Genomic DNA, 24,484 nt, shown 5'->3' with positions numbered 1-24,484 from the left:
CTTGAATGAACTATGTACTAATGTCTCGTCTAAATCAATCACCACGCATTTCTTCCCGTATTCTGATACTCTCAGTTCTGGAAGGAGGTATTTAGCTGGTGGCTGATGGAGAAAAACAAAAAATATAAGGACGGAAACCAAACTTGCACAATTTTAAGTCACAAATCAATAAGAAAATGCACAAACAAAAAAAATCACAATGCCTTGGGAAATAACAACCATTTTGTTTAGACATATATTACACATGTGTAAGTGTGTCATCACCAAATAACCATGGGTAAAAATCAAATGGTTACTCTTGATAGTGCAAACCTATGTCACGTGCTCTGTTCAGTAAAATGGTACCCACATCGTGTAAATATTGTACATAATGCACGCAGCCCATACACTTGAATGCAGTCACAAGGGCTTGCTTTGTATTCTAAGATTCCCTCACAATCTAACTTCCCCATTGTAATAAAAATACACGAAAAATCTATAGTACGACATGGGCCCCATTGTGTATTAGAATACCCAACTACACTGCAGACTGCAACAATTTCATACCAGATAAATGGACTGTACCACCTAAAGCCCAAGGAGCCATTGGGTGCCTGTTAATATGGAGAAGTAAATCAAGACGCGTTGACCACAAGGGCATTTCTACTTTAAACATATTCTAATCAATTTCAGTGCTGTACCAAGACATCTTTTGTGGAGATCGGTATGACCCTCATTTCGGGTGGTAAAGCCCGGGATATGATAATTATTGCATCTGTTAAAATCCGATACCCTGGGGGATGAAATTTAAGAGCTGCAATAATTAACACCTATTCCAAGTTAACTATTGTAAAATGAAGCATAAGATGCAGGTTTTGGTGCTTCCCTAATAACGTTCCTGGAGGACTTAATCATGAATTATTTTTGCACTGGTCAGGAGATCAAACAGTGTTGTTCAAGCAAACAATTACAGCAAAAGCGTACTCATATATAAATTGTATTTAAGCCATATGCATCAATTAACATTAACCAAATCAACTACACTGAGGACCCTCAAAGGTAAGATCCTATGTACCCATTATTTATATGATGATACTCCAAGGATCCATGAGAGTAGTAGACTCCTAACTTGCATAGATTCATGTTCTTCATTTAAAGTCAATGTAATTACAGTTCTACAGACTTAGCCACAATCAATGTCATCAACACAGTTAAGGAGGAACCATCGACATTTTGATCTCAAAATGCCATACAGTTAACGAGACCATCATCAGGACTCAGTGTTGCATATTTAATAAACCTACGTAAATAGAAATAGATATAAAAAGTATGCCTAAAACATGGTAAAAAATAATGTGCATCGGCTACCAACAACCGAAGACGCTAAGTGGATTTGCACACAAGGAGAACGAAGGTGAAGTACCCTAACCCCAGAAATAGAGTGCACCCATAGTGCACAAACCAAACCACCATGTTAATTAAAAACAAGGAACCTTACAAATGAGGTAATGTGAATTCCTCATCAACTGCATAGACAGAAAACAGGAACAGAGTATTAAAAACACACAAAAAGTTCATTCTTAGATCAAGCAAGGATGAAATAGCCACTATTCATACCACACAGCAGATACAATAGCAATGAATGAAGTATCTGAAAAAAGGGGAAGAAAAACATCCAATATCCTGTTCAATCACCTCTTTTATGTGTACTGTGCAACAGCAAAAACCTGTGAGAATAAGTGTTGAGGTGGCCCTCAACACTTGGCAGCCCCCTCCCCGAAACACCACCGACCACGCACGAAACCACGAAACTTCGGCATCGTCCTTGACTCAGCGCTCACCATGACTAGACAGGTCAAATCCGTTGCATCCACCTGCTTCCACACCCTCCGGCTCCTACAGAAGATTTTCAGATGGAAACCAAGCGACTGCCACAAAACCGTTACACAAGCCTTGACCACAAGCAGACTTGACTATGGCAACACCCTCTATGCTGGAACCACGAAGAAGAACCTGAGCAAGCTGCAACAAATCCAAAACGCCACCGCCAGACTCGCCCTAAACATCCCCGCTGAGAACGCATCACAGAACACCTGAGAGACCTCCACTGGCTCCCCGTCAAGAAAGGATCAACTCCAAACTCCTTGTACATATCTACAGAGCCCTCCACAAGATCGGACCCAGCTACCTCAACCACTGCATCACCTACTACTCCCCTTCTAGACCTCTCTGCTCCTCCCAGCAGTCGCGCGCCTCCGAACCCCGAATAAAGAAGTCCTCAGCTGGAGGAAGATCGTTCACCTGCATGGCGTCAAAAGGTTGGAAAACCTTGCCTCTCCACCTCAGAAAGTCGCCATCGCTACCTCAATTCAAGAAGGATCTGAAGACCTGGCTCTTCGACTGAACCCTTAGGACGCCTCACAACGCCTTGAGACCCTATGGGTGAGTAACATGCTCTAAAAATGGATGACTGATTGATATAAAGGACACCGCAATATTCAGCTCACCACTGCTATGACAACACACCCTTTGTTGTCTGATGCTAAGCATAAACTCTGAGTTAGGATTTTTTTAAAAACCTGTAACTATAAGACCGCACCCACTAAAGTTTTCCAGGCTATAAGGCAGCCACGCATTCCCCATTTCTGAGTTGAATAAATGATCTGTGATTCACAGAGTACACAAAACAATAAGCTTTAGCAAAGCCAATAGGTCTGGCTTGGCCTGCTGTCTTTTGACTTTGTCAGTGCTTGTTTTCTTCTGTCATTTTCTTTGTAAAACTTTGTTTGTGAGGAGCTGGGCTCCACTCACTCTCTCTCAACCTCCTCCCCACAACACACACAAACACACAAAACTCTGTCTCATATGTCCACTGTATTCCAAGGCACTGATGCAAACTACTTTGTGTGCGGATATGCTCCTTGTAAGAGGGCAGAATGCCATTGCTCATAGTGAAGATAGTCAATGGTTCCTGTATGCTGTAGTGGGCAGGGACAATGCAAATTACAATAATACACCAAGGGATGAAGAAGGCTGGAGGAAAACCCTCTAAGTACGTATTTTATACATATATTTTTAGTTAAATAAAAAGGACTTGGCTAAAGCTAGAGACAGAAATGAATATGTCAACTAGTGCAGAGACTCAGGTTATTGCAGTGATATAAGAAGTGCTCTGCAGCCCAATGCTATACAGGGAGTGCAGAATTATTAGGCAAGTTGTATTTTTGAGGATTAATTTTATTATTGAACAACAACCATGTTCTCAATGAACCCAAAAAACTCATTAATATCAAAGCTGAATATTTTGGGAAGTAGTTTGTAGTTTGTTTTTAGTTTTAGCTATGTTAGGGGGATATCTGTGTGTGCAGGTGACTATTACTGTGCATAATTATTAGGCAACTTAACAAAAAACAAATATATACCCATTTCAATTCTTTATTATTACCAGTGAAACCAATATAACATCTCAACATTCACAAATATACATTTCTGACATTCAAAAACAAAACAAAAACAAATCAGTGACCAATATAGCCACCTTTCTTTGCAAGGACACTCAAAAGCCTGCCATCCATGGATTCTGTCAGTGTTTTGATCTGTTCACCATCAACATTGCGTGCAGCAGCAACCACAGCCTCCCAGACACTGTTCAGAGAGGTGTACTGTTTTCCCTCCTTGTAAATCTCACATTTGATGATGGACCACAGGTTCTCAATGGGGTTCAGATCAGGTGAACAAGGAGGCCATGTCATTAGATTTCCTTCTTTTATACCCTTTCTTGCCAGCCACGCTGTGGAGTACTTGGACGCGTGTGATGGAGCATTGTCCTGCATGAAAATCATGTTTTTCTTGAAGGATGCAGACTTCTTCCTGTACCACTGCTTGAAGAAGGTGTCTTCCAGGAACTGGCAGTAGGACTGGGAGTTGAGCTTGACTCCATCCTCAACCCGAAAAGGCCCCACAAGCTCATCTTTGATGATACCAGCCCAAACCAGTACTCCACCTCCACCTTGCTGGCGTCTGAGTCGGACTGGAGCTCTCTGCCCTTTACCAATCCAGCCACGGGCCCATCCATCTGGCCCATCAAGACTCACTCTCATTTCATCAGTCCATAAAACCTTAGAAAAATCAGTCTTGAGATATTTCTTGGCCCAGTCTTGACGTTTCAGCTTGTGTGTCTTGTTCAGTGGTGGTCGTCTTTCAGCCTTTCTTACCTTGGCCATGTCTCTGAGTATTGCACACCTTGTGCTTTTGGGCACTCCAGTGATGTTGCAGCTCTGAAATATGGCCAAACTGGTGGCAAGTGGCATCGTGGCAGCTGCACGCTTGACTTTTCTCAGTTCATGGGCAGTTATTTTGCGCCTTGGTTCGACACGCTTCTTGCGACCCTGTTGACTATTTTGAATGAAACGCTTGATTGTTCGATGATCACGCTTCAGAAGCTTTGCAATTTTAAGAGTGCTGCATCCCTCTGCAAGATATCTCACTATTTTTTACTTTTCTGAGCCTGTCAAGCCCTTCTTTTGACCCATTTTGCCAAAGGAAAGGAAGTTGCCTAATAATTATGCACACCTGATATAGGGTGTTGATGTCATTAGACCACACCCCTTCTCATTACAGAGATGCACATCACCTAATATGCTTAATTGGTAGTAGGCTTTCAAGCCTATACAGCTTGGAGTAAGACAACATGCATAAAGAGGATGATGTGGTCAAAATACTCATTTGCCTAATAATTCTGCACTCCCTGTAAGTGCTGAAAGACCAGTCCTTGTCTAGACTTAATAGGTGGAACTCCACATCTCATCACAAAGTAACCGGAATCCTCTCTTTTAAATGATTAAATAAATACTAAAAGTTCCAACAGTGCACCTCGAGACTACCACTGATTGTACTACAGTTAGTCGCTGACCAGTCTGCTAACAGTCTATGAATGGTCTGCAGCTAAGCAGTGCTTTGATATTGCCGGTGTCAACCTTTTAAGTGTGTCCTGTAGCAAGCTCTTGGTCCTTTCGAACATGAACTTCCTCTTAGAAAGCCTTCCTACATTGTTACATACTCACACTCATCCCTGCCAAGAAGCATGCGTATATGATGCAGTGGGAGAGGGAATTAGGAACTGAAACCACTGTGGACACAAGGGGGGCAATATGGCAGTGGGCCTCTGGCTCGTCGGCTTACCTCCGCCATTAGGAAAACGCTTACAAACTTGTTACATGTTGGTATCTACTCCGGTGCGGCTACACACAATGTTTGGGAGCTCTGACTCCTGTTGGAAGGAATGCATGAACAGGGGACACTCCTACATGCCTGGTGGTCTTGTGCATCAATACAATCTTTCTGGGGTGAAGTACTCCATAATATACATAACAGCACCAATATCATACTTCCCAGTGATCCCTTGCTGATCTCTTTTAGGCGATCCTGGAGCAGAGAGAGCTCTCCCCACTATGACCTCACAGGGTCGTTTTCTGTCACATCTCCTACTTGCAGCACACTTATGCCTAGAGCAAATGTGGAAGCAGCCCCATGCTCCTATTGTCAGTGTATGGTGCGGCAAATTATAGAACCTATAAGCCATGGAAAAGCTCACTGTGGCTGTTAGGGATCGACAGGCTAAATTTGAAGCTACATGGCGCCCCTTTATCACATTCATCCGCCATTAGAGCAGGGCAGGGGGTGTACACCTTACTAAGTCCAAGACGTTAGGAGCCTCAGACTAATGGGACCTGTCACTTTCAGTCTTGGCAGAGGATATTCCTGATCTAATTATGTTTAGGCTACTCTGTGCACGGTACTATCTTTTTGGACAGGGTAAGCCTTTCATGATGGAAATGATGTTGCTGTCATTCTGAGGGGTTGTGTCTATGCTTGTATTTGCAGTGATGTTGGGGGAGGTTGGTGGGAGACTTTGTGGACCTTTGCAAACACCTCCAGTTTTGCACTTCTGCACTGAGCCCATGGAAGAGAGTAATTGCGATGCTTGCCCCTCTCCTACATTTGATTCATTTATTTAATTATGAAATGTGCTAGATGCAACTGCTAAATGTTTCTTGTTCTCATTAAAATGCTAAATAAGGTTGTTTAAAAAAAGAAAGCCTTCCTACAATCTATTCTATAAGTTTTTCTTAAAAGATGGTAGCGAACTGCTGTATAGATGCCTTTAGCTTTTTTACTTTACAATAATTCACTTCAATGTATGATGCGAAAATAATAATCTATCCACACTTACATTAAAAAACATAACCACAAATTCAGTGCAGATCCGGCTGTCTCACTACTAACTGCACCACGAACCATAACTGGTCTCCCTTCTGCCCCCTTCTAGGTTGCCACGGCAGAGGATTTCAGTCTTTGTTTTTCTCCAAACCAGTTATGCCGAGTTGAACTTCTAAACATGCAATACTTTCAGTCTCAAAAATCCATTTCCACACATGTATGTACATATGCAAATTTCTATGCAAATATAAGGATTTTCAGAATTGCTTGCATGCCCGCTGACTTACTACCATTAATGTAGGACAGAGTTGGCCAACAGGAGGAATGAAGGATAGCAATGTCCATACAGAGGACAGGTACCTAGGCTAAGATACCCCAGACAGCTTTTCAACACACAAAGAGAAAAGATTTTGCCGTGATGATTGAAGAACTGCAGGGGAAAAGAAGGGGGCATGTCGACCATATTTCTGGATAGGTGACCTTTCTTGCTATGACCACATGACCAAAAACTCTGGTCTTGTTAAGCTTAATATTTAGTCTTTTTATATTCACAAGTTGTCATCAAATGAGATGTAATCAGGCCGTCCTAATGGTTATTCTCTAGATGATCAGGTCATTAAAATTCATGACTTTTTTTCTTTTCTTTTTTTTTTTTTAAGAATATTGTATACACTGAAGAATTACTGGGCTAGAAAATACCTGGAGACAATATAATCGTCATTAACAGGTTGTAAGATGGACGAGAACAGCAGGGAATGGCGTTCTTTTATGAATAATGATTTCTCAAATGCATCTTTGACATTTACTGTATAATATGGGTCTTAACTCATTAATGTAACATTTCAGTCTAGCTGTGGTTTAGCTTTCTGGATAGCAGAGGCAGTTTGTAGAAATGAGTTTGCCTCTAGACTCGGGCACATCAGAAGGACCTGTAGTACACTATTTTAACATTTTTTAGCAGTGTATCTGGATAATGCTCATATATCCAGCTATCAAATCTTTCTTTCCTAATGTTTATCACGTCCGGTTCCTTTTTATTGTATGACTAGCAACAACGTTAACTGTCTGCAAGAGTTCATGACCCAGAAAAAACACCACATAAAAACCGACTATTGGTAAAGCCAGCTGTCTTTTTACAGTGAAAGTGATTGAAAAATTATGGACAAGGTTGAGTGTAGTTGCATGGATCAGCAAGTTATTGCATGCAGGGGTTAGGCGACTGGGTTAAAATGGGCTATTCAAATTGCTCAATGTAGGAGTGCCTATGCGAGTGAGTACCAGCAGTCATAGTTTAGAATAGCATCCTGCCACCAACATGACTAGATAAAGACACGCATTTACTCATTGTCTTATCCACTGATACCTCAATCCTTCTATTCATGCTCTTACCCATTAACTCACCTATTCATGCATCCATTTATCTAAACCTGGCCTCAATTTTGTGTTCACCTTCTGAACAATCCGAATAACCGTAAACATACAAATTACTAATAAAATGAGAAACACTTTAATGTAAAAAAACAAAAACAAAAACAAAAAAACAACATACCTATGAGCTTTGTCGATACTCGTTTAATATTTGGAACCCAATGAGTTTTGTATCTCCAGGGACATATATCAGCTTAAGTATCAATCACACCAGCACGTTTTTCGTCTTTGCAAACGCCATCATAATATATCACAGAAATAACTTTTATAATTGACTCACCATCTTAAAATGTTACAAAGCCTTTTTGGTGAGTTCAACAGGCCAATTAAAGCACAAGCCACAACTGTTCTTGACAAGCTTTCCCACTTTGTCTGCAGTACCACACTCTATACCTACGCCATGCCCTGGTATCAATTGTGTTACTGGTTACATTGCTTTTACAACATGGTATTTTCTGCTGTGAAAATATGCTCTAGTTTCACTGGCATCCCAAAATACCTTTTTTTAAACATCATCTCTTAAGTGGTTTCAACTAAAATATCCATGCTACCCTCAATCAAGGATAGCTGTACTTTTGTTCATGCAACTATTGTTCGCTTGATGCAGCAGGGTGTGTGCCCAAATTGCTGTATGAGAAAAGCCCTAGCATGCTAGGGTCAAGGTGAACTGCTGCCTTAGAGGGAGCCAAGCATTCGTCGTCACATGCTAGAAATCATGTACTGGGCACTTAACATTCATTTCCCATGCTGAGATAAAAGTAACAAGAAAAAATTGTTTTATGGAACGAATGCCTTTAGTAGATTAATAATTGAATGTGATAAACAGAGGTGATGATTGAGTGTACTTCTCAGGTGTAAACTAGTGGCTTATGCATTTCAAAGAGAACTCTTTTAGAAGGCAGAATGATATACCAAATAACCAACAGCACGAGGTGAAAGACTAATACTCCCCTACGTCTTGCAGTCAGTGGCCGTACCAAGCCAGGCCTAAAAATGGAAATGTGAAACATCAAAGTGCTTTTACGGTATACATAGACCTGGCAACGCACACGGTGGTGCTGTGTGTTATATGATTCACACGGGCATCTGACGAAGAGCTGAAATCCCACAGTGTAAGATAAAGGGACCTGGAAAGCCATACCAAGTGTGGGTTTGAAGCTCCTATACGGACGCTACGCACAACTGATGTGGATGGAGGTTGTTTAGTAACCTCGCTAATACATAAGCACCAACCTCTGAACTTTTGTATTTTCCCCCGAGGAATGGATGGATTCTCTTTGCAGCTAAGCTTGGCACACAATCAAGCTTTCTTCCATGGTTCTGTCCCATAAGACGCCTATCCAATGCATTATAGTAAGGTACTAAGTGGCCCTAGGCCTCACCTTATCCAGACCCCTTTTACTCCAAAGCCCCTCCACCACCTCTCACACAGTAAGAATTTTATTAAAGTTAGCAGGCCTGAATAGTCACTCACAGCTTCTTCAGAACAGGGCAAAGCTGCAGTGTTACCTGGCTACCAGCTTTGCCACAGCAACATTTTCTGCATAGCAGCAACAAGAGGTACCAGGTGACATGGCAGCTACTGCTGCACTTTGAGGTTGTCTATTCAGACAAGCACTGGCAAAGCCAACAAGTCTCACCTATGGAAGAGCTACTGGCTTTGCCAATGTGTTTTAGCCATTTTGTTCACCAGCGGGGGCTTCTCTTCGGCGTGGGTAAAAGTTAGTGGCGTAGAGAACAGTGCCCTGGAGTGTCAGAGTGGAATGGAGAAGAGTGGAGTAGAGTGTTGTTTCAGTGGAGTGTCAGAGAGTGTCATGTACTGGAGTGGCATAATGTAGAGTCGTGAAGAGCAACAGAGTTGAGTGGACTGGTGTAGCGAGCATTGGAGTAGAGCATTGCAGAGTATAGTGGCATAGAGTGCTGTGGCATTGAATTCAGCAGCCAACAAGGCAGCATTGAAGAAAGCAGTGGCATAGATTAGAGTGCTGCATAGTAGAATGGAGTGGCGCAGAGTAAATGTGAGGAGAAAAGAACAAGAATTAAAGGCCTTTTAACAGAAAGTGAGTTCGTGGAAGGATACAGAAAACACTGTTTAGGAAATAGGCGGGACGAACTGTACTTGGAAAGCCTAAGGCAATTAAAGCCAGCAAATGGAAACCCAGAAAGTGTGAGTTACAGACCACAAAGCTAATGGTAATCGATGAGTGAAAAGCATTCTTAGATCAACTTTCTGAAAGTCCCCAAGATGATTTTAGCAAACCAGATAGCTGCACTGTCTGGTAGGCTGTGACCTGAAAAGGCAGGGGTGGCTGGGAAAGAGAAAGCCCCTTTGGTGGACTGCACAAAGAACTAATTTTCTGCGTGCTGTGACTGATAGACAAGCATTTCCCTGTGATTATTGTGGTTTCAAAAATTACCTGTACTTGTTACACTTATTCTTGCATAAAATATGCAGTTGCTTTTTGTACATTTATGGACCACTCCTAAAGATGCAAACTAGGCCAGGTGCCTCTAAGGTAACTGATATCCTGAGCTGGTCATCATACTAAGAAAATATGATGTGTTTTCAAGAACTAAGAGTCTCTGCCTGCCCTCTCCTTCACTCGTCCAAATCAATGTGTCTGAACTGTGTAACTGTTACGTCCTTGGCAGCACCGCTCGGGTGCCGAGTGCATAACTGTTACGTACTGCACCCGGCCCATGGGCAGGGATGGAAGAAGAATTGCTTCCCCTCCCACCCCCTAACTCCCCCAGTGACGTCTGAGGACCTCAGTGCCCAATCGTGCACTGACCTCATCAGAGGCCACCCCCATCACTCGGGAAGCTCAGCTTCCAGCGTGATCAAAAGAGAAATGCAAAGCAGAGGCAGGCAGAGGACTTGAAAGAGAAAGATAAGGCCTTTCCTTTCAGGGCTGTCTGAGCACTTCTGCAGCCCGATCGTGAAGCGATCAGGCTGCAGAAATGTGCACTAGACACCAGGGATGTTTGTTTTGACTATGTAAAGAATCAATGGGAGCGACCCCTTGGGCAAGGGTCGCTCCCCTGGGGGACAATTATTTATTAGGCCTTTTCTGTCCCCGTCCTTCCCGGGGTTGGGGGGAGTCAGATCTGCCTATTTGAATTAGGCAGATCGCCCCCAGGGTGGGGGAGGGAAGAGGGGGGAGGGGCAGGGGCAGAAAGCACTAGGCACCAAAGATAATTTTGTAAAAATTGTGCTAGAGGTAGGGAGCGACCCCTTAGGCAAGGGTCGCTCCCCTGGGTGCAAATTCCTTTTAGGCCATTTCTGCTCCCCGTGGAAGCAGATCAACCTATTTTTATTAAGCCAATTTTCCCCCAAGGGGGCAGAAAGCACTAGACACCAGGAATTTTATTTTTAAGGTCAGTTTCACGCAAGGGGAGCGACCCCCTAGGCAAGGGTTGCTCCTTTGGGGGGCTAATTTATTTTAGGCCACTTCAGCCCCCCTTGGGGGAAGATCGACCTATTTTTCTTAGAAACCACTAGACACCAGGGATTTTTTTGTGCCAATTTCACGCAAGGGGAGCCACCCCTAAGGCACGGGTCGCTCCCCTGGGGGGGCAATTTTATTTTAGGCCATTTCTGCCCACCTTTGGGGCAGGTCGGCCTTTTTCTATTAGGCAGAAACCACTTAGGCACCAGTGTTTGGTGTGTGTGTGTGTTTTGTTTGGGGGGGCAGGCCCTTGGGCTAGGGTCGCTCCCCATGGGGGTATATTACTGTTGGCCATTACTGCCTCCCTTGAGGGTAGATCGGCCTATTTTTGTAAGGCCCATCTGCCCCCAAGGGGGGCAGAAAGCCCACCAGACAGCAGGGAAGATTTGTTTTTTAATAAAAGAGGGTTGGGGTATGGTCAAACCCCCACCCCAAATAAATGGGGACAAAGTTGTTCTGTCCACCAATAGGCAGATGGGACAATTACCCCCGATCCACTTCCACAGGGCAAGAAAGCCTACTAGATGCCAGGCAATTGAAAAAAAAATTGTGGGGTGGTGACTACCAACCAGTATGGGTTTGGTTATGCCCCCACCCCAACTGAAGAGTGGGTAACAGTCTTTCAGCTCTCTCCCCGCACAATAAAAGATCTTATCCCAACGGCAAGCAAGAGGACATTTTATTATTTTGGGTTTACATTTGGGCCATGAGAGCTTGACCAACTCTCAAAAAAGTCCCACTTGGAATGGTGAGGGCTGCACTTTTTGGACTTTGGGACGCTGCTGTGTATAAAAATCTATGAGACCTAGACACATCTGAAAACTAAACATCTGGGTGAGTCCAGGATGGTGTGCTTCATATGCACCCTGCACCATTTCTTACTCACAATACCCTGCAAACCTCCAACTTTGCTTGAAAATACACATTTTTCCCACATTTTTGTGATGGAACCTTCCAGAATCTGCAGGAATCCACAACATTCCTACCACCGAGCATTGTTGAATCTATATCGATAAAAATTCTGCCCCACTTGTCATCCTAAAAATGCTTTTCTCTCAAACTGCCCTTTTGGACACGCTTTGGTTCCCCCTCAAATTCAACTTTTTTTTAGCTATTCCCTGTCACAGGCACTTGACCCACCTACACAAGTGAGGTATCATTTTTATCAGGAGACTGAGGGGAATGTTGGGTGGTAGGAAATTTGTGCCGGTGAGGTGATGCCACACAGAAATGTGGGAAAAATGTGCTTTTTAGCTCAATTTGAGGTTTGCTGAGGATTCTGGGTAAGAAAACACTGGGGGATCCATGCAAGTCACCCCTCCCTGGACTCCCTTGGGTGTCTTGTTTTCAGAAATGTCTGTGTTTGGTAGGTTTCCCTAGATGGCTGCTGAGGCCAGGACCAAAAATACAGATGTCCCCCCTTTGCAAAAACAGGTGGTTTTGTATTTGATAATTCTGAAGTGTCCAAGTAGTGTTTTGGGGCATTTTCTGTTGCAGGCACTAGGTCTACCCACACAAGTGAGGTACCATTTTTATCGGGAGACCTGGGGGAGCGCTGGGTATATGGAAGTTTGTGGCTCCCCTCAGATTCCAGAACTTTGCAGCACCGAAATGTGAGGAAAAAGTGCTTTGTTGCTAAATTTGAGGTTTGCTAAGGATTCTGGGTAACGGATTCTGGGTAACAGAACCTGGTGAGAGCCCCACAAGTCCCCCCATCCTTGATTCCCCTAGGTGTCTAGTTTTCAGAAATGTCCAGGTTTGCTAGATTTTCCTAGGTGCGGATGAGCTAGAGGCCAAAATCCACAGCTAGGCACTTTGCAAAAAACATCAGTTTTCTTTGGGAAAATGTGATGTGTCCATGTTGTGTTTGGGGCATTTCCTGTCGCGGGCACTGGGTCAACCACACAAGTGAGGTACTATTTTTATTGGGAGACTTGAGGGAACGCTAGGTGGAAAGAAATTTGTGGCTCCTCTTAGATTCCAGAACTTTCTATCACCAAAATGTGAGGAAAAAGTGTTTTTTGGTCACATTTTGAGGTTTGCAGAGGATTCTGGGTAACAGAACCTGGTGAGAGCGCCACAAGTTACCCCATACTGGGTCCCCTAGGTGTCAGTTTTCAAAAATGCACAGGTTTGGTAGGTTTTCCGAGGTGCCGTCTGAGCTAGAGACCAAAATCCACAGCTAGGCACTTTCCAAAAACCACGTCAGTTGTCAATGTAAAAATATGATGTGTCCATGTTGCCTTTTGGGGCGTTTCCTGTCACAGGCACTAGGCCAAGCCACACAAGTGAGGTACCATTTTTATAGGGAGACTTGGGGGAATGCTAGGTGGAAGGAAATTTGAGGCTCCTCCCAGATTCCAGAACTTTCGGTTACCGAAATTTGAGGAAAAAGTGGTTTATTTGCCACATTTTGAGGTTTGCAAAGGAGTCTAGGTAACAGATCCTGGTGAGAGCCCCAGATGTCACCCCATTATTGATTCCCATAGGAGTCTAGTTTTCACAAATGTATAGGTTTGGTAGGTTTCCCTACGTGCCAGCTGAGCTAGAGGCCAAAATCCACAGTTAGGCACATTGCAAAAAACAGGTCAGTTTTCTGTGGGAAAATGCGATGTGTCCACATTGTCTTTTGGGTCATTTCCTGTTGCGGGAAAATTTGTGGCTCCTCTCGGATTCCAGAACTTTCTATCACCGAAACGTGAGGAAAAAGTGTTTTTTGCCAAATTTTGAGGCTTGCAAAGGATTCTGGGTAACAACCTGGTGAGAGCCGAACAAGTCACCCCTTCCTGGATTCCCCTAGATGTCTAGTTTTTAAAAAAGCACAGGTTTGGTAGGTTTCCCTAGGTGCTGCCTGCGCTAGATGCCAAAATCCACAGCTAGACACTTTCCAAAAAAACATGTCAGATTTCAATTTAGAAATGTGATGTGTTCATGTTGTGTTTCCTGTCGTGGGCACTATGCCTACCCACACAAGTGTGGTGCAATTTTTATCTGGAGACTTGGGGAACACAGAATAGCAGAACAAGTGTTATTGCCCCTTGTCTCTACATTTTTTTCTTCCAAATGTAAGATGGTGTGTAAAAAAAGACGTCTATTTGAGAAATGCCCTGTAATTCACATGCTAGTATGGGGACCCAGAATTCAGAGATGTGCAAATAACCATTGCTTCTCAACACCTTATCTTGTTCCCATTTTGGTAATACAAAGGTTTCCTTGATACATATTTTTCACTCTTTATTTTTCACCAAATGAATTGCTCTATACCAGGTATACAATGAAATCCCATTGCAAGATGCAGCTCCTTTAGTGGCTCTGGGTCCCTAGAGTTCTTGATGAACCTACAAGCTCTATATATCCGCACAACCAGAAAAGTCCAGCAGACGTAACAGTATATTGCTTCCAAAATCTGCCATAGCTGTAAAAAGTTATAGAAGAAAACGTGGACAGAAATGGCTCTTTTTCACCTTAATTTCAATATTTATTTATTTTAGCTGTAGGAAAACCTTGAAGGATCTACACAAATGACCCCTTGCTGAATTCAGAATGTTGTCTACTTTTCAGAAATGTTTATCTGTCTGGGATCCAGCATTAGTTTCACACCCATTTCTGGCACTAACTGGAAGGAGACTGAAAGCACCAAAAATAGTAAAAATTGATTATGTCCCAGTAAAATGCCAAAATTGTGTTGAAAATTGTGGTTTTCTGACTCAAGTCTGCCTGTTCCTGAAAGCTGGGAAGATGGTGATTTTAGCACTGCAAGCCCTTAGTTGATGCCATTTTCAAGGAAAAACCCACAAGCTTTCATCTGCAGCCCTTGTTCCCCAATGTTTTTTTAAAAAAAACTAAATTTTAGCTTTATTTTGGCTAATTTCTTGGTCTCCTCCAGGGGAACCCACAAACTCTAGGAACCTCTAGAAACCCTAGGATGTTGGCAAAAAAGGACGCACATTTGGCGTGGGTAGCTTATGTGATAAAAAGTTATGAGAGCCTAAGAGCAAACTGTCCCAAATAGGCAAAAAAAAAAGGCCTTGTACCTGGGGGGGGGGGGGAAAGGTCTGGCAGCGAAGGGGTTAAGGAGAGCCTACCCACCTTCTTCAGAACAAGCAGCATATGCTGTTAGCCTTGGAAAACAAAGTCTGCATGGTTCTGATGAACCTTTGTTTCTTCAAGTATTATTCTGGAAGTCCCGAACAGAATGCATTATAATGATCTAATTTAGTTGAAATACAGATATGCTTTTACTCTTACTATGAAAGCCTCTGATAAAAACATTTTCCTCTCTTTAAAAATTATTAGTTTTACGATACCTGATGAAAACGGATGCTGTGTTGCACACCAGTGCACCTGCCAGGGGGCTGTTCTCTGTCCAGGTAAGAACAAGAGGGGAATGAAGGTTTGGGGTGGAATGACTCAAGGGGGGTAGGAACAAACAGTGATACATCGAACATGACTTTTACGTCTCAGATAATCTAATGGTTTCTGATAACTCCTATATTCTGATAGTAGAAAAAGGCAAAGAGCATGCACATATAAGCTATACTGAAACTAAGTATGAGCAAGCCGTTGAGGCCCTGTATTTCCAATTTGCATGAAACAGATGTTCCAGACAACTGGAAGAAGCGGGTGGAATGACATTTACAATTAAATCAACACATGGCAGCCCTCTTGAATAGGTTTTTCATTACCTTCATTGGAAGCCCCTTCCTAAAATGGCTGCCTTTTATCCTTTTTTACAGTTTTATATACCGCAAACTTGGCCGGAGGGAATCATGGAGTTTTTTAAGAGCACCAGACTACATTTGTCCAGAATCACAGGATGTTGTGCAGAGACTAGGATTTGAACCTGGTTCCCCAGTTCCAAAGATGGCATCTCTAACTGCAAGACCACATCTGCATATAACTGCATATAGCTTACATTGGTGGCCTCTAACTGTCAGCTTTCCTCTGAACAGCCACTGCCTGTTATTTTGAGGGGAGTGCGGCTGTAATACCAGGGAGTGACTACTTTGTCTGGCAGTCTGCACAATAACCATTTGCAATGTAAAGGGTCTTGCAGTTGCTCAAGTTAGGGCTAGTAGCGTTGTTTCTTGCCATGTGGGAGGAGGGAGTGCAAAGAAGAAAAGGTGACAGGGTGAGAGGCTGGAAACTAAAGGAGAACACGTTTCATACAGTGGGCAGTCCCGCTATCTAAAACTTGAAAGCGCCATGAGCGTGACTAAAAAACAAAACAAAAAATGACAGAATAACTGGTAGTTACTTGTTATAGTTTGTTTTATTTTTCAGTCGTGCTCATGGCGCTTTCACGTTTTATACAGCGGTAACTCAATCAGCAGTCCCGCTGTATAAAACTTGAAAGCGCCATAGAGGCAGGAAACCCAAAAATAGTCTGTCCAAACAACAGGAAAACAATCCAGGCGTAATGTAACTGTACTTCGCCAGTGCTCCTCAGTCAAAACAGGAAGTGATGTATCAGCTGCCAAACCAGTTAGGAGGCAGCAAAACAAGGGCGACATTGCTTTCAATCTATGTAAGCGGCGGCCAGCAGCAGGCGGGAGCAAAGTCCTTAATTCATTCCAACAGGTCTTGCAGACAGTGCATGAGCGCTGTCTAGGCTCGTCCTAAAAAAGGAGAGTGCTTACAGCTGTTGATTATCTTCTTTATGGGTGTGGACTATTTGACTGGCCAGTAATTGTGCAGCGGTGCCCAGTGAGAGGAGCACTCTTTTTCAGTCTAGATGGAGTCAGCGTTGGCTGTCTGCCAAAGGTCTGGTCTTTGAACCAAAAAATAAATATACAGAGAGATGCTTTGTTTCAGTCCCCGTTACCATGACAGCAGCAGCAAGTCTAGGAAGAACCTCAGCAGGCATCCTCGCAGGGGATACCCCCACAGCAGGGATAACTGCAGCAACAACAATAGAGACCACAGGACTGACAAAAGTAGCAAAAGTTGCCTCCAGCGCCATGACCACAATTCCTAACAGCAACAGCAGTCTCAATAACTGCCACTAAAGCAGCAACAACTGTCAGAGTAAAAAGGGAGCACAGTAATGATGACTGCTCACACTCCAACTACTGCCACAGCAGGAACCACCACAGCAGCGACAAGAGCAACATCCACAACTCTAACTACATCAAAGACCACTACATCAGCAACTTCAAGTTTTGCCACAGCATCGACTTTAGTAGCAGCAACAGCTTCCAGGATAAAAGGGACCACAGCTGGCAGTAAGACAGGGACAACAGCTCCAACCACAACAATAAACACAGCAAAAACCATAGCTGTAACCACAAAAGCCACAAAGACAACAAACATATTTGCCAGCCTTGCAGCGACCATAGCTGGGACACCAGCAGCGAAAATAACTGGCAGCAAGGTAGGAACAGCAGCAGTGATCACAGTTACAACCACAGCTATGACAGCAACAGAAGCCATATTAGAAAATCAGGAAAAACTGTCACCAGTGTAGCCACAAAAAATGATGCAGCAAATGCTACCACAGTTGCAACAAAAGGTAACACAACAGAGGTAACAACATCTGCAAGCATATCAAGGATGACAGAACCACCATTGCCACCACTGTGGTATGGCAACAGTAGCAATGACCATTGCCACCACTGAGGCAACAGCATTAATAACTATTGCAACCTGAACAATGAACCTTGCAGGGACTCTGAAAGCTGCAACCTAGGTAGACAATACGACAAAAGAGCTGCAATAGCAGTTTCTACCACAGAAGAGTCCCCAGCAGCCACAAACACCTGCAACCACCAGCACAGAAGCAGCCACACCAGTTGGGAAAATAGTCACATGCACGTAAGAGACCAAGGTAGGAATGATGACTTCTACCACAGCTGTAGCCAAAACAGGGAACACAAAAGCAACCACAACTGCCACCATGACTGGCACAATAGTAGCAACCACTAAGGAAAATGCAGAAGAGACAGCAGATGCCCCCATGGCAGGTAGAAGAGCAACCACAACTGCAGGGACCGCAGCTGCAACAACAGCAGAGAACATAAGATTAGCTACATGTTTCACCACAGCACAGACCAAAGCAGCAACAACAGCTCTTAAAACAGAAGAGACCACAGCTGATATATCAGCAGCAACCACAGCTGCAGCAACAATACTAAATAACTGTGCACAGCATGACAGGGACAAACTTAGTGAGTACACTTATAACCTCTAAGAAGAACAGGAATGTGGTAAATGGACTACTTCAATTATTCGCAGCAAACTGGTCATTATTCTGCATCTGCATTCCAGTACACTGCATTTTTGCCCATTGTGCCACTACAGACAGTGAGGAACCATAACCAAATTGTCTCGACCATGCTTCAATAGCAAGAATTTAACCTAAACTGCTATGTCATTTAAACTCTGAACAGGAACACAAGCAGCCAAAGGTGCCACCATATGCCAGGGACAAAATCAGCAATCACATTGCCACTAAAGCAAACACCACAATAGCAAACAAGAGCGTGTCATTAAACCAGTAACAGCTGCCACCACCAGCTGATCACCACAGTAAGCACAACTCTCACTATATCATTGGCCACAGTCGTAATCTTAGCAGGGCCAGCAACAACAGCAGCCACAAAAGCATGAACTACAAGCACAGAAGCAAAAAATAGCTGTCATTAGTGAAGAAACATCTTGTTCAAGCCGCCAATAGAGCAGCAACAACACCTGACACAAAAGCAGGAAGCATAGTAGACATCTACTACAATAGTAGAGATCACAGCAATGGCCACTGAAGGGCCTGGGGCATTGACCGTAGCTTTCCCTGTGGTAATGGCAAAGGCAATGATGGCAGGTCCTACCATAGAGGGGACAGCAGGGGCAACAACACTTGAAACCACAACAATGCCTATCACTGTCACCTGAGGAGGGACTATAAGAGTAACCACAGCTGCAACGGAAGTGGGAAATTTGCAAGGGCAATGGCTTCCACCACAGCAACAACATCAGCACCATAGTTGCTACCACAGCCACCATCACAACAGCTGGAACAACAGCACTTATACTGGTGAAATTACATCAGTCACCACAGGATGGAAAAGAGTAGCAACAACAGATTCCTGATCAAAATAAAATATTTCTATTTAGATCTCTCAGATTAACGCATAGCCTTAAATTACCATTGGGTTTCTTAGCTATTACTAATAGTGAAATCCACTCAGAAGACTCAATTGGCTCAATAGTGCCTGCTGCCTGTAATTTGGCTAATTCTTCTACAACTTCTTTTCTTATCCCCATAGGAATGTTCCTAGCTTTGTGAACACATGGTTTGGCACCCTCTTTTAAGATAATTCTATGTTGGAAACAATCAAGCTTCCCTATTTCTCCTGAAAATACCTTGGGAGAGTATTTATACTCTTTGATTCAAACTCACCATCAGACTTTAGAATCCTGACTGGTTCTTCACTGTTAGGATCCAAGATCATTCCCAGATTTCCAATGTCTATCCATCCCAAGACAGATGGTCCTTCGTTTGATATTTACAGTTTACCTTGAGCTTTCGTGTTCTTAAATCCAAAAATTAACCTCCTAAACCCTACAATTTTTATTTCATTCCCTTTAAAACTTTTAGGATAAATATCCAGTGGTCCCAGCTCTTCCCCTAAAGAAGGTATACATTTTTCAAACCATATATCATTGTTCACAATCGTATAAGGGGATCCAGAATCTGCTCACTATCTTCAATTTGACTTCCTACATCCACTTCACATAGAGGTTTCTTTTGTTTTGTACCCACTTTCTCTTGTTTCAGATATTATTCTTTATCAATGGTTTGTTCATTTTCTCTTTGAGGAAACATCATGTCTTTTCGTGTTTGTTCCACCCGTACAATTGTTTTCTTTTATTCCAAATACATACATGTTGTTGTCATTATCTTCCGAGTCCTCAGGATTGGAACTTATTTCTACCTCCAAGGCTTGTACCACATTGTCCCTTCTCTTACATACCTTACAGAAGTGACTCCACATCAGGAGCATTTTTGCTTATGTGTGGGACACTTTGTCATTAGCGAAATGATTAGTGTTACCACACCTGTAACATCTTCCCCATTGTTGTTTTCCTCCTGTTTTTTCTTATTACTCAATGCTTTCTCTGTTCCTTCTATACTTTTTGTAGTCCTTTTATGTAGTAACTTTCTTTTCGTTATTTCCAATTCTGGTAACCATCCCCAACTCCTTTTCTACTGTCACTTTTTGTTCAGAGATTACTGCTGTTGCACATCTTCCTCTCATTTCTGCTCTTTTAACAATATCTATCACGTCTTGTAATGGAGCTTCTCCTCTTGTATATTTGGTTTTACTGCATGCATAACTATCTGGTCGCGAATTAATTTGTCATGCAAATGTCCATATCTGCACATCAATGGCAGGTTTTTTAACGATGCTACAAAATCCTCAATTTGACCTTGCATTCTATGAAAGAATTTGTATCTCTCTAAACCGACACACACTTTGAGTTTAAAATATGCATCCAAGTCTTCCAGTGCATTGGTAAAAACATCGCCCTGTCCTTGATCCCTTGGGTTTTTGTTCATCCTATTATAAACTTTCAGTCTTCCTGGACCTAAATAATAGAGAAGTATTTTTTTTTTATTGTTTTTCCTCCGGTGTCACATCCTCAAATGTAGGAATATAATTGCAAAAATATTCTCTCTATTCAGCCCATTTAATTGAAGGATCTACTGATGTTGACATAAAAGCTTGTGGTGGCATAATGTTCCACACATTTGAGGATACCATGATATTTAAATTTGTATGTAATTGTACTGAGCTCCTTTAACAATATTTCTTGTACTGAGAGAATGTAAAATGTCCGGTGACTACTTTGTTTTACTTTTGCTATATTTATCATATACTGTCTGTTAAATTAGAAAAATTACAATTAAAGCAGCGGAATGGTACTGCCCATGTTAGCTGCTGAAGTCCATAAATATAAGGACATTTGCTTTGAGTACTATTTATTACGTGCAGTACATGACAATTCTCCGCATTTTATCGATCCTGACTAAATTGTGTGCTAAACTCAACTTGTATTCACTAGTTTCTGCAAGCGATGGGCTTATCCTTCACTTGTTTCTGCAGGTAATGGCTTATTCGCCCCAGAGCTCCGCCTACAGGCACAATTCACTCATCACACGCAGCACAGTTCATTGTCCTAAATTGCCACGTTAAGGTACAGAATAGCTGTAAACATATGTTCTGCAATATAAAGATGCGCTACGAAATTAAAAGCATAACATGTTTCTTGTGCAAGTTCAAAGCTCGTATAAACTTGTTTCTGCAGACAACGTCTATTCTGCCTCTGTGCGGCACGCACAGCTTCAATCCGATTCTCCACACGGCAGCACAGTATGCATGCCACACCTGCAGGGTACGTTACAGGATTTCGTTAAACATTTCGGGTGCGCTGCGAAATAAGGAATGATACTAATGTACTTGTGTGCTTGCCAAAGATGTGTAGCTTCGTTCTGTGCTTAATTTGTAAATAAAAACGGGCTGGTGCCCAAAGTCTTCCTCTTAAATATGCAGCTACTGCATTTAAATGTGCGAGCACGGAATACGTAGGCAATCATTTAAAGCCACTCCCTGCCCCTTCAGCTCACTCTTGCAGCTTTCTGCTTTCTCCCATTGTCACACTTTTTCGTTTTTGTCTTCCTCCGTCTTTCCCATATGTGTCTTTTGCTCACGGCAAATGCTTGAAGCAGAAGACTAAGCGCCCGCCCTCAAAAATAAATGCCGGTGCTAAGCACCGGAAACAACAAGCACAAATTAAGCGCTGGCTTCGTTTAAAAAAGCAAGCTCACCTCGACACTTTAAAGATGTTGCTGTTCAATCCCCGAGCGTAATAAGGAAGGTTAATTATTTCCAAGCGTAGCGGTCGTATGTAGGTTTGTGTGCCAGGCCTACTCGTCGCCAAATTCGTTTGTAATAAAGTCTCACAACATAATTGAATTTCAATATTGTCGAGACCTGCACAGCAATCGGCAGCAGGTATACATCGTCATCACCGTTCCCACAACTGTCACAGTATTTGCTTTTCACAGGTTCTCCCTGACGACATCGGTCATCCAGTCTTGAACCGAGAGCTCACTAGTACAGTACCCTACAGACGGCGATCTGCTATCCTTTACGATTAAACGGCCAAAACTTGTCATCCTAGAACTGTGTTTAAGCATTCGGTGCTCTGAATATTTCAAATATATCCTTGTCTGCACTTAGAATTGAATGGTATCGCTTCACACAAAATGCTTGCTTGAGTAACGCTTCCTTGTTACAGTTTCGCGAGAATCATGTGAATCTGCCGAAGGACACTTTTAATAAAACTATAAAAATGTTACTTCGCCATACCCAGGTGCATTCAAACTTGTCGGTCTTTTCTTCCGAAGGGTTGCAAAGAGCAACATTTACAGCCTGTGGAAACAGCGGTCTTTATTGCCTTTTATATGTTGGGCACAAGGGTTAACAGAGTGGTGATCTGGAAGTTGTACTTGATATGGATTTGAAGCATTATTGCTCTTTGGCACTTTCTTAATTACTTCATGAGCGTGTGCCAATCAGGGAGCAATTTCTGTCTTTCTTTCAACTGCTGCAAAATCATACAAATCAGCTGTGTTCACCTCTGCGATGCATAATTTATCAGTACATTTCCCCCAGAGGTGTAGCAGTGCTGATGTGACAGCCGATTACCATAAGCTTCTCCAGAAATATAGATAGAAGAAAAAAAACCTCGACATGCTGAACGTCTTTGGAGGGGCTTAAAGTTAAAATGCATTATTCGATTAAAGGAATATTTCTAGAAATAAAAATAAATAACTTCGCAGCTCTAAGCCAAACTCTACACTGAACAACCACAAGTAACAAAACAGATAGATTAGAATGTTACACAAAATCCTACAGTGCAGTGGTTCCTAACATTTTTACTTTAGTGGACCCCAATGACTCACTACTGAAAGCAGGGAGCCTGGCATAAGCAATTTCTATGATATGAACCTCAAAACAATACACCAAATTATAGAACCTATATAAATCAAATACACAAATTATGAAATATTTTGTTTAAAATCACAAACAAAAATATACAAAAACAATTTTATTGGGAAAATTGGAGGTTATAAAAATGTGGTTTTATTTCTGAAAGACAAAGCAGTATGCTAGACACAGGCATATCACTGTCTTTTTTGTTCCTTAATAGCGCTCGCTGTCTTTTTGTCATACTAGAGCTGTCGCTGGCATCATGAACAGTCCTTACTAGACTCTATTATTCTGTAATTGCGTTGTTCTGACAAATGAAGCTGGAGATACCACCTTCATTTTTAACCTGTAGTTTCAAATTCGTTCATATTTAAGGAGAGCCTTAAAAGTTTAGGTTGAGCTTATTTTTAATCTATATTTGCTTTATTATTCTGCTAGAATTAATTTTTTTCAACAGTCGCAGGTTGTCCTGAATGGTGTGGGAACCCCAAGTTAAGAACTGCAGCTATAGTGCCCTGTTTGAGTTGTTTTGAGAACTCAACCTATGCCAGTTTTTAACCGTTGGTTGTCACCAGCACTTAGCTACTAACACTAGCACTTTATTATGACAGTCCAGCAAACGGTGGCGCTGTCTAGCTGTTTTAAAATAAGCAGTGTTTCACGTTGTCACATACTTAAAGCAACACAATGAACTAGCGCATTTAGGGGGTCATTCCTACCCTGGCGGTCTATGACCGCCAGGGTAGGCTTCCGGGGGCATTCTGACCGCGGCGGTAAAGCCGCGGTCAGAAAAGGGAAGCCGGCGGTTTCCCGCCGGCTTCCCGCTGCCCCAGGGAATCCTCCACGGCGGCGCTGCAAGCAGCGCCGCCATGGGGATTCCGACCCCCTTCCCGCCAGCCTGGTTCTGGCGGTTTTCACCGCCAGAACCTGGCTGGCGGGAACGGTGTCGTGGGGCCCCTGGGGGCCCCTGCAGTGCCCATGCCACTGGCATGGGCACTGCAGGGGCCCCCTAACAGGGCCCCACATAGATTTTCAGTGTCTGCGTGGCAGACACTGAAAATCGCGACGGGTGCAACTGCACCTGTCGCACCCCTTCCACTCGGAGCCGGCATCCTCGTGGAAGGGGGTTTCCCGATGGGCGGGCGGGCGGCCTTCTGGCGGTCGCCCGCCAGCCCAGCGGGAAACTCAGAATGACCGCCGCGGTCTTTTGACCGCGGTACGGTCTTTTGACCGCGGTACGGTCTTCTGGCGGTTCCCGCTTGGCAGGCGGCGACCGCCGCCCGCCAATCTAGGAATGACCCCCTTAGTCTAGTTTGTGCAACTATGAGTGGCTTGATTAGTGGAAAATGTTACACTTTAATCAGTGTGATGGTTAGTACAAAGTGCTGGACGTGACATTAGACAGACCGGGGCAGT

At 43.1% G+C, this 24,484-nt stretch overlaps 1 protein-coding gene across 2 annotated transcripts in view; it reads right to left on the bottom strand.

The window, feature by feature from the left end:
- CTDSPL (CTD small phosphatase like) overlaps positions 1 to 24,484 on the bottom strand; it is a 398,245-nt gene that overhangs the window by 161,058 nt on the left and 212,703 nt on the right. For both annotated transcript variants that reach the window (XM_069211054.1, XM_069211053.1), the window contains one exon: positions 1 to 102. In XM_069211054.1, the coding sequence (XP_069067155.1) occupies positions 1 to 102 (102 nt within the window). The remainder of the gene's footprint in view (positions 103 to 24,484) is intronic.

The sequence above is a fragment of the Pleurodeles waltl genome, chromosome 10 (assembly GCF_031143425.1).
Source record: "Pleurodeles waltl isolate 20211129_DDA chromosome 10, aPleWal1.hap1.20221129, whole genome shotgun sequence".
Taxonomy (NCBI): Eukaryota; Metazoa; Chordata; class Amphibia; order Caudata; family Salamandridae; genus Pleurodeles; species Pleurodeles waltl.
Note: the sequence above shows the minus strand (reverse complement) of the source record. Positions and strands in the feature narration are given on the sequence as shown.